The sequence below is a fragment of the Acomys russatus genome, chromosome 4 (genome assembly GCF_903995435.1).
Source record: "Acomys russatus chromosome 4, mAcoRus1.1, whole genome shotgun sequence".
Taxonomy (NCBI): Eukaryota; Metazoa; Chordata; class Mammalia; order Rodentia; family Muridae; genus Acomys; species Acomys russatus.
This window is the reverse complement of record NC_067140.1, coordinates 48281477-48292856: the sequence shown is the minus strand read 5'-3', so window position 1 is coordinate 48292856 and position 11380 is coordinate 48281477. Positions and strand designations below refer to the sequence as shown.

At 40.2% G+C, this 11380-nt stretch overlaps 1 protein-coding gene across 1 annotated transcript; it reads right to left on the bottom strand.

Moving 5' to 3' along the window:
• Positions 1-1920: 1920 nt before the first annotated feature.
• On the bottom strand, positions 1921-7947 carry Ist1 (IST1 factor associated with ESCRT-III; the record flags this gene model as incomplete). Its single annotated transcript, XM_051144884.1, is given in 6 exon segments — positions 1921-2057; positions 2060-2102; positions 2105-2313; positions 2316-2434; positions 2436-2649; positions 7941-7947. Coding segments are annotated over 6 exon segments (729 nt in total), but the record flags the coding sequence as incomplete, so codon positions are not given.
• Between the last annotated feature and the right edge of the window lie 3433 nt (positions 7948-11380).

Sequence of the window (11380 nt, the reverse complement as noted above, 5' to 3'; positions counted from 1 at the left end):
GGGAAAAAGGAATGAAAATAAAGCAGAATGCCACAGAGGGCTCTGTAAAAATTCAATAGAACTAAGATAAAGCTTTTGCAAACAAATTTTGATACTGGATGATGTAAAGGAATTTAAATCTAGCAACATGGCTGCTTTGGCAAGATATTGCATGCAAAAACTTTTTAGGTTTATGTGATATGGCTGGAGGTAGACAAACTCTGAGTTATAGTATGATGTGGCTGGAATTACAGACACACCTTTAATCCTATGAATGTAAGTTTAGTTCATATTTTGAAAGTGACGTCTAATTAAGGGGCACACAAAGTGATCAATCAGAGAAAAACTTAACAGAATGAGCCAGAGATAAGATACACCCAACTCTTGTGAGAATTGGACAGGAAAGGGAGGTTCAGGGAGAGAGGGGAGTTTTTTACTGAGATAATTTTACTGGGACAGTTTTGCAGAGACAGATTATACAGAGAACAAGCTAGACACAAGAGAAAAGAGAACTAGCCAGAGAAGAGAAGGTGCCAGAAGATAAAACACATATTTCCGTGATTAGCTTGAGAGCAGGGAAAGCCATTCAATCAGAAGCCAAGAGAAGCCAGTGTGAATCAATCATCTTCGAGAGATGTTTGGGTCAGAGCAGTTGAGTTGAACAAGCTAATGAGAGTTCAGAAAAACATAGAAAGGTTGGGAAATGTCTCTTATCTCATTTCTCCATCTGGTGAAATAAAAACATTTACATCTGGTGCCCAACATGGTTGGAAGGAAAACCTAACATGATTGGAGAAAGAGAAAGCCCACCCATGTTGGAGAAAGCAGAGATATGACAGAAACATCTCAGGGGACAGGAGACATCTGACAGAAAACCAGAGTGGAGAAATTTACCTGAATTTCCTGAATCACCAGAAGATACATTAGTTCTTCACGTTCAGCTGGAAGCCCAAAGAAACTTGGGAAACTCAGAGCCATAGGAGCCTCTGAGACAGAGAATCACAGTAAGCCACTCCAAAGATAAATTTAATTATATAGATAGACTTTTCCAAGAATAAAAAATGGGAAAACCTATTTCAGATACCTTAATAGGAATGGTAGAACTTGAAGGGGTAGAAACATTATGTACAAGAAGCCATTGCAGTGTTTATTGCAACTGTGATCACTGGAGTAAACTCCTCCTTACTTTCTTTTTTATTTACTATAATTTATTCATTTTACATCCCTATTGTTATTCCCTTGGTTGTATCTTCTTGTCCCCATACTCCCTCCCTCTTTCACCCTATTCCCCTCTCCTAGACCTCTGATAGGGGGTGCCCTTCTCCCCCACCATCTGACCACAGCCTATCAGGTCTCATCTGGAAAGACTGAACTTCATTTCTTTCAGTTTCAATATTTATATATTTTCTCTCAAAAAGATTGGAAAAATAACTGTATGAGAAAAAATAGTTGAACAACAAGAAATATTAGCTATGATTATACAAAGGCTTCACAGACATGATACAGATGAAGTGCTTAATTGTGAACCTATGGCACTTAATGAAATTGAGGATCAAGATAGACAGCCCATTGAAGCTGTGGCACTAGCTCTCAATAAAACTGAGGAAAGGTGACCACCCTCACTAGCTTTCCAAGTTACTTGAGAACAAATGCCAGAAAATGGTAAAAATTCAGAAAATGAACAACTAGTCTGGAAACTTGTTAAAATACAAGGTCTTAAACACTTTAAAGAATTAATAATAGTGTATGACATGCACTCACCCTGTGTGAACAGACGTTAAATACCTGAGCTACCCAAAACAGGATTATGTGGACTAGAAAAATTTAGTAGCAGGAACCATATAGAATAGTACTCCTGCAGCAAGGTATTATCCCCCTCCCCCTACCTCTCTTTGTGTGTGTGTGTGTGTGTGTGTGTGTGTGTGTGTGTGTGTGTGTGTGTGGTATTTGAGGTGAATGAATGTAAGGAAAGGCCTGGTAAATCTCCACCCTCAAACCCCTGAAATCCATTGGTCCCTTTGGCAGCGGCTATGAGAAGGGAGCATTTGGAGAGGGCATAGGTATAGGTATGGGCATTGAACTGTTCCATGAGGTGCACCAACAGAAGCTGTGAAACCATCCCCCATCCTTTCCCAGAACTACCTTTCTTCACATCATCTGTAAATCCAATATCAATAAGATCTGTTTCCACCCCAACAGGAGCTTCTGCCTTGACCACAGAGTTAGGATCATAGGGTACGTTGTTATTCTAGGCAATTTCAATCATGGGTCTCTCTACTAAGAATTTGGGTGAAGCTTTCACACTCAGTTTGTGCATTAACCTATCCTTCACACCCCAATCTGGCTGGTCCTGCACAATTTGCCATAGACCTTGCTGTATTTGGCACATGGCTGTCGAGAAACTATTTTTAACTCAGCCACTTCTGACTGCAGTTGAGAAGCATTTCAGATCAGGTTCAGCCAGATCATAATCTAGCTCCTTTATGGACTGGATAAAGACACTAGAAGCCAGCAGCAGGTCACAGTAAAGCTCTAGGATCTCCATGACGGCCACAAGGTAGTCTACCCAGATAATGTCCTTACTCCACAAGGTATGTACTCACTCACCTTTTCCAGAGGCTAGATAATCAAAAATCTGCTTTCTTACTTTCTGAGCCAGTTCTGTTTTCACTCCAACAGGTTAAGTGCTCATAAGTGCTCATAAGTGCTTAACTTTACAGCCAGAGCCAAAAATGTTGTTCTGCTCCTTCTGGAGGATTCCATGCATGAAAACAGAAGAGACAGATTTCTGAACAGCCACTCAGTATCCAAAAAGACAACTCCCTCAATCTCCTAATATATTATGGGGAAAATCCTTATTGAAGGCTAGAGTGTGCTTCCAATTGCATTAATAGAAATTGTTAAACCTCTTGGGAATATATCTGGAAGCCTACAGGAGAGGAGGGGTACATGTTTTCATTTGAAAACTTTTAAGATTAGGGAAACCATTTATTGAATTATTTTTTTGTCTTTCCTATTCTTACTTTTCTATAACCTCAACATTTTCCATTAGGTTATCACTATGATATGTACATAGGCATATCCTTCTCTCAGGAAACCATTACTCTATGCCATGCTATTAAGGATGGCATGCTGGTAATCAATTTAAAGTTTAAAAATATCTAGGAGGTAAGTCTTCAAAACCAAATGCTTCCTTTGTCACCATTCTTGTTTCTACACAATCACTCTGAGAGGAGAGAGTGTTGTTTTGGTATCTTCTCAGAACTGACTCCTATTACATAGAACAATATATAAATAGATGCTATCTGAGAACATTGTTATGTGCCACGAGAAGAGAAAATACTGTAGTCACAGAGTTCCATTACTGAACTATCATTGGTTAATTCTCTAGGGAGAAACTACCATTTCTTAACATCCAAGTTCTTCTGGAGTAGATTCTTTTCATCTCTATTAAAAAATCACAGCCATAAGGTTCACAAATGTAGATTCTTTGTCTCTTTCTCTTTTATTTTATGACTTTTCTTGTTTTCTGTTGACCTACAGAATAGGAAAAGATCATAACCAACTTCACATCTGACAGAGAGCTACTATCCCAAATACATAAAAAACACAAGAAACTAGATATCAACAAACTAAACAATCCAATTTAAAAAATGATGGACAGCCATCCTACCCTACTTGGAATTCACTACCTCAGAACCCCCCCCCCCCCCCGGTTCACCTCCCTCTCCACACTGCCCTTGGAATTTACTGCCCCCATCTCACTCTACTTGGAATTTACTACCTCAGATTGTTAGCCTGTCACTTGTTAACTAAACATTATGCTGAGTTCTGCTTCTGTGAAGGGTATTTAAACCCTGTGCTTTTACAGAACGAGGTTTTCCAAATTTTCTGAGCTTGGTGGATCCTGGTGTGTTGGCTCAATAAAATTCCTTTGCTTTTGCATCGAAAAAAAAAATGATGGACAGAACTAAACAGAGAATTCTTTTTTTTCTTTTTCTTTTTTTAATTAATTTATTCTTGTTACATCTCAATGTTTATCCCATCCCTTGTATCCTCCCATTCCCCCCCCCCCATTTTCCCATTATTCCCCTCCCCTATGACTGTTCCTGAGGGGGATTACCTCACCCTATATATTCTCATAGGGTATCAAGTCTCTTCTTGGCTACCTGCTGTCCTTCCTCTGAGTGCCACCAGGTCTCCCCCTCCAGGGGACATGGTCAAATGTGAGGCACCATAGTACGTGAGAAAGTCATATCACACTCTCTACTCAACTGTGGAGAATATTCTGACCATTGGCTAGATCTGGGAAGGGGTTTAAAGTTTACCTCCTGTATTGTCCTTGGCTGGTGCCTTAGTTTGAGCGGGACCCCTGGGCCCAAATCTGCCTATCATATTGTTCTACTTGTAGATTTCTAGGACCCTCTGTATCCTTTTATTTTGCTATTCTCCCATGCAGCTCTCATTTAGAGTCCCAATAGGATGCCTTCCCCTCTGTCCCAGTTTCCTGGTAAGTGAAGGCTTTTGTGGGACATGCCCCTTGGGCTAGTATGCAGATATAAGTGAGTATATACCATTTGAGTCTTTCTGCTTCTGGGTTAACTCACTCATTATGATCATTTCTAGCTCAATCCATTTATCCACAAATTTCGGGAATTCCTTGTTTTTAATAGCTGAGTAGTATTCCATAGTGTATATGTACCACAGTTTCTTTATCCACTCTTCTACTGAGGGACACTTAGGCTGTTTCCATGTTCTGGCTATTATGAATAAGGCTGCTATGAACATGGTTGAGCAAAGTTTCTTGTTGTGTGCTGGAGCATCTTCTGGGTATATTCCAAGGAGTGGAATAGCTGGGTCTTGAGGAAGCCCTATTCCCATTTTTTCTGAGATAGCACCAGATAGATTTCCAAAGTGGCTGTACTAGTTTGCATTCCCACCAGCAATGAAGGAGTGTTCCTCTCTCCCCACATCCTTGCCAGCATGTGGTATCGCTTGTAAACAGAATTCTTAAGAGAGGAGTTTCAAATGGATGATAAACAAAGAAGTGTTCAACATTCTTGTCATCATGGATATTTAAATCAAAGCTAATTTGAGATTCCACCTTACAACAATCGGAATGACTAAGACTCAAAATACGAGTGACAATGGGAAACAAGAGGAATTAATTGCTGATCAGAATGCAAATAGCCACTATGAAATTTAATATGAGGCTTCCTCAGAAAATGAGGAATTGATTTCCCTGAAGTCCCAGCTTTCCACTCTTGAATATACACCCAAAAGACACTCCATCCCACCACAAGGACACTTGCTCAAACACATTCATTGTTGCTTTATTCATTATAGCCAGAAACAGGAAAGAACATAGATGTTTCTCATCTGAGTAATGAATAAAAAAAAATGTGGTACAGTTACACAATGGAGTATTGTCTCAGACATGAGGATAAGTCATACAGGCTTTGCTTGACAAAGTTCCAGAGACCTTTGGCTGGTCACCACTGCCTCTAAATATTACATATGGTCCACATGTAATGTTTATAAATCTGCTATTTCTCCTAAAACTGTTTTTTTCTCTTTATTTCCCAGCCCTAAGGAAAAATCATACAGGAAAACTTTTTCCCACAGAGAATGTTGAAAGAGGGGATCTGGCCAAAGGCTTGAGACAATGATATAGTTTTTTGTTCTGACTATTAACACCCAAGCAGAAACTGCATGAAAGAAAGTTAAGATCTGGACATAACAGTATCTGGCTAGATACTGTTACCTGTAGGAACATTTCTTTAGAATCTGCTTTGAGAGCAATAGAAGGTGGCCTTGGAACATCATGCTTTACAGATATTCTACAATAGAGGACCCCTTGGCAGTTAGCCTAGGCTTGGATAGCACACCTGTTGGTCTGGGACTGGAAGTAGGTCAAGTTTTTTTCTTTAGAGAATATTTAGCTCAAGCTATGTTTCCATAACCATCTTGTAAACATATTGGCTTTAGAATGGAATTCATAATTAAACATTTCCATGTATTGTTTAAAAAATAATGATCAGGTTTTGCTGACCATTGCTTAAAATTGATTAATTTTTGTTGTATGCTTTGTTGAAGGTTACAGAACTATTTGTATTTTCTTGTTACTCTGTGGTTTTTTGACTGCCCTAGTGATTGTAAAAGATGAAAAAAAATTCATAATGTATTCTGTAATGAAAAAGAAATTGAACTTCATTTCAATAAAATACTGGGTTTGCCCAAGGAGAAGGGGCAAGCAAGTAACAGACATGAGAGAGTAAGCTAGAGTGAGATGGAAAACAGCAAGAGAGATAGGTAGAGAGGCAACAGCAAGCAAGAAGAGAGTTAAAAAGATGGGTAACAGCAAGCAGGAAGAGAGAGAGAAAGATGGGTGACAATGAGCAAGGAGTCAGTCAGACAGCAAGCAAGACAGAGACAGAAACAGAAAGATAGAAAATAAAATTCTCGTGGGCTTTAAGAAATTCAGCTTGTGCTGTGTATGCCTTAGTCTCTGAGTATTTCCTTTTCCTCCATTCCTCAACCTCTCCCCAACAACTTGTTCCTCTAGCTAGTTGTTCAACCAAAGGTTCGTTTCCCTTAACCAGCTGTTCACCGCCTGCTCAATTCTTCCTACAGCAGATCCACCTCTCTTATCTCCTCTTCACTGCTCCCAGAGCTGGTCTTGGGGAACAGCATTCTTTGGTTACCTTCGTGAGGCAGACAGTAGGGTAATTAATCATCTTTTATTACTACTTTTTGGCATTTTGAGCTAGGCTTCTACTCATCGAGTGTTGCAGACTTGTCTGACAAGTGACTGGGTGCAGGTAACCATGGGTCAAAATGAATCTAAGGAATGGACCATGTATATTCAGATTCTTAACAAATCTTTAAAAACAAAGGATATTGCAGTTCATGCTGATGCTCTAAAGGAATCAAAAACTCTCTTTATTTTATTAATTTATTCATATTACATCTCAATTGTTAGCCCATCTCTTGTATCCTCCCATTCCTCCCTCCCTCCTGCTTCCCCCCCACTCCCCTCCCCTATGTCTGTGACTGAGGGGGACCTGCTCCCCCTGTATATGCTCATAGGGTATCAAGCCTCTTCTTGGTGACCTGTTATCCTTCCTCTAAGTGCTTCCAGGCCTCCCCATCAAGGGGATGTGGTCAGAAATGGGGCACCAGAGTTTGTATGAAAGTCAGACCTCACTCTCCTTTCAATGGTGGTGAATGTCCTGTCCATCAGCTAGGTCTGGGTAGGGGTTCAAAGTTTACTGCCTATATTTTCCTTGGCTGGTGCCATAGTTTGAGCAGGACCCCAGGACCCAGATCCGCCCATCATAATGTTGTCCTTGTAGGTTTCCAGGACTCTCTGTATCCTTCTATTTCCCCATTCTCCCATGCTTCTCTCACCTAAAATCCCAATAGGATGTCCTCCCCTCTGACCCACTTTCCTGGTAAGTAAAGTCTTTCATGGGACATACCCCTTGGGCTAGTGTCTCGAAAAGTGAGCCCAGAGCTACCAGAATCAAATACATTAAGCCAGTAGGAATGGAAAGAGATAGGGCAAGAATTAATAAGATGGATTGCAAGCCATGCTGATGAGCTCATGCCAGAAAATGCCTTTACACTCTGGGTAATAATTAAACAGGGACTGAGAGCAGAAAAATTAACATTGCCTGACCTGCCAGATTTTAGCTATCAATAAGGCAGCTCGCAATGGACTTGAGTTTCTAATAAGTCTTCTGGCTCTTCTATGGAAGAGGACTTGATTGAAATCCAGCTTGCTGAACAGATAGGAAAAGATTTGCTTTTAGCCTTCCCTCAGTTAATTTACAGAGACCTTCCCAACATTGTCAGTGAAATATTTTGCCTCAGGGCATGAAAAATAGTCCAATGCTGTGCCAGCAGTTTGTGGACAAAGCTTTGTTATCTATAAGGCAAAAACATCCCCTTGTCCTTACTATTCATTATACGGATGATATTTTATTGGCTCATCCTAATCATGATTATTTAATGCCAGGAAATGACCCTGGCTCTTAAAGCCTATGAACTTAAAATTGCTCCTGACAAAATTCAACTACAATCTCCTTTCAATATCTGGGTAGAAACACCTAGACACAGTCTGTAATTCCTCAGTGTCTGCATTTGAATTTCTCACACCTAAAGATTTTAAATGACTTTCCAAAGGTGCTGGAAGAAATAAATTAGGACAGAACTTTCTTAAAATTGACTACTGAGGACTGTAGACTCAATTTTCTTAACAAAATATTTTATTAACAACTTATTGACCATGCCTATGTCAGTTATAATCAGATTAACCAAAACAGTAGGAAATGAGGAACAAAACCTTAAGGATATCAGTCCCAAAGAACGATTCTCCAGTTGGGAGCCACAGGATTTCTTCCACTGGAACTGAGGGTAACCAGACCCCAGAGCCTCAGCAGGAGCCGGAGCTCTGAAGCCTTCCCTCAAGTGGTTTTCTCTAGGAGCGTCTTGAAGAGCAGTGATGAACAGCCAAATCTATTCCAAGTCTCCAATCCCCCTGCCTCCAGTTCTGGGCTCATTTATATAGCTCCTCCCAGAGTCTGTTTACAGGATCTTTTTCATCTGGTAGCAATTAAGCCCCTGCACGAGGTGGTTGCTCTTCTAGTGAATTAACATCACCTGTTCTCTTACTAGACCATTGGATCCCACACTTGGGATCTTAAAGAACAGGTTTCTCTCCTTCAGAGGACTTAAAACCATTACTTAGTATTTTGAAAGGACCTTCAAATCCAAGCTCCCTTTATCAATTAACATCAGAGGGAAAGGCTACTTTTCAATTTTTACATCAGGAACTAAATAAACATCAGTTACAGAGAATTTCCCTTGCTTTGTCCTGGGAACTTTTGGTTTTGCCACATACTTTACAGCTACTGGGGTCACGTGTCAGGAAGGTCCTCTAGAATGGTTCCATTTGGCAGTTGCTCCAAGAAAAATTTTAACTATTTATAATACTTTGGTTGCTGTGGTAATTATGCAATCAAGGAAATGAAACAGAGAAATATTAGGGGCAGACCATACTTTTATCTCAGTACCTTATAATAATGAACAGTTTGATTGGCTTTTAAATATGTCAGAGGATTGGCAGCTGGCATTTCTAAATTATACAGGACAAATAAAGTTTCATCTTCCTCATTACCCTTTGGGGCAGTTCCTTAAATTACAGGCTGTCACATTTCCTAGATTTTTTTTCAACAACAACCAATTTTTGGTGCCATAACAGCCTTTACCAATGGTTCAGTTTTAGCATGGCAGTGGTGGTTACGGAGGCCCAAACACTGAAAAAGCAAACTTCTTTTACTTCAGCTCAAAAAGTTAAAATTGCTGCTACTATGTTTTCATCTCTTTAAATGTTTGTACTGATTCTCAGTATGTTGCTCGACTTCTTCCAGTTATTGAAACTGCTGTTATTAATTATGATAAGACTCCAATTAATGATCTCTTGCTTGGATTTCAGACTTTGGTACAGAGAAGAGAGTCCCCCTATTTTATTACTTATCTGTGAGCTCATTCTGCTCTTTTGGGACTTCTGACAGAGGGAAATTGCTTAGCAGATGAAGCTACTAGATTGATTATGTCAGTACCCACCATAGAACAAGCAAATAATTCTTATGCTTTACATTATCGAAATTCACAAGCATTGAGATATTAATTTCATTTGTCCAGAGAAGTGGCTCAGCAAGTTGTTAAGCAGTGTCAGGCCTCTCCAATTCACCATCCAAGCCAACAATTAAGTGTAAACCCTCGAGGATGAAGGGCTGGAGATTTGTGGCAAATGGATGTCACACATGTTCCTTCCTTTGGAAGAAACTCTTTTGTACATGTTTGTATAGATACATATCCACAGGTATTGATGGCCAGTGCGCATTCAAGATATTATACAACATTTAAAAACAGATAGTGCTCCAGCTTATTCCAGCAAAGGCTTTGCTCATTTTCCTTCTGCCTTTAATATTAAACACACCACAGGAATTTCTTATCATCCTCAAGGACAAACCATTCGGGAGAGAGCAAGCATATCAGACTCTTTTTTTTTTTTTCTCTTAATATTTTTTTTTTATTAATTTATTCTTGTTACATCTCAATGTTTATCCCATTCCTTGTATCCTCCCATTCCTCCCCCCCGCCCCCCATTTTCCCATTATTCCCCTCCCCTATGACTGTTCCTGAGGGGGATTACGTCCCCCTATATATTCTCATAGGGTATCAAGTCTCTTCTTGGCTACTTGCTGTCCTTCCTCTGAGTGCCACCAGGTCTCCCCCTCCAGGGGACATGGTCAAATGTGAGGCACCAGAGTACGTGAGAAAGTCGTATCACACTCTCCACTCAACTGTGGAGAATATTCTGACCATTGGCTAGATCTGGGAAGGGGTTTAAAGTTTACCTCCTGTATTGTCCTTGGCTGGTGCCTTAGTTTGAGCGGGACCCCTGGGCCCAAATCTGCCTATCATATTGTTCTACTTGTAGATTTCTAGGACCCTCTGGATCCTTTTATTTTGCTATTCTCCCATGCGGCTCTCATTTAGAGTCCCAATAGGATGCCTTCCCCTCTGTCCCAGTTTCCTGGTAAGTGAAGGCTTTCGTGGGACATGCCCCTTGGGCTAGTATGCAGATATAAGTGAGTATATACCATTTGATTCTTTCTGCTTCTGGGTTAACTCACTCATTATGATCATTTCTAGCTCAATCCATTTATCCACAAATTTCGGGAATTCCTTGTTTTTAATAGCTGAGTAGTATTCCATAGTGTATATGTACCACAGTTTCTTTATCCACTCTTCTACTGAGGGACACTTAGGCTGTCACCTTGCACAAAACTCAAATCCAAGTGGATTAAAGACCTCAACATAAAACCAGAGACACTAAGCTACTTAGAAGAAAAAGTGGGAAAGAGCCTGGAACATATTGGCACAGGAGACAACTTCCTGAACAGAACACCAACGGCCCAGGCCTTAATATCAACCATTAATAAATGGGACCTCATGAGGCTGAGAAGCTTCTGTAAGGCAGGAGACACTGTCAAGAGAACAAAGCGACAGTCTACAGACTGGGAAAAAATCTTCACCAACCCTACATCTGACAAAGGTCTAATATCCAAAATATATAAAGAACTCAAGAAATTAAACACCACCAAACCGAATAACCCAATTGAGAAATGGGGCTTGGAACTAAACAGAGAATTCTCAACAGAGGAGTATCAAATGGCTGAGAAACACTTAAAGAAATGCTCAACCTCCTTAGTCATCAGGGAAATGCAAATCAAAACAACTCTGAGATTCCATCTTACACCCATCAGAATGGCTAAGATCAAAAATTCAAGCGACACCACATGCTGGCGAGGATGTGGGGAGAGGGGAA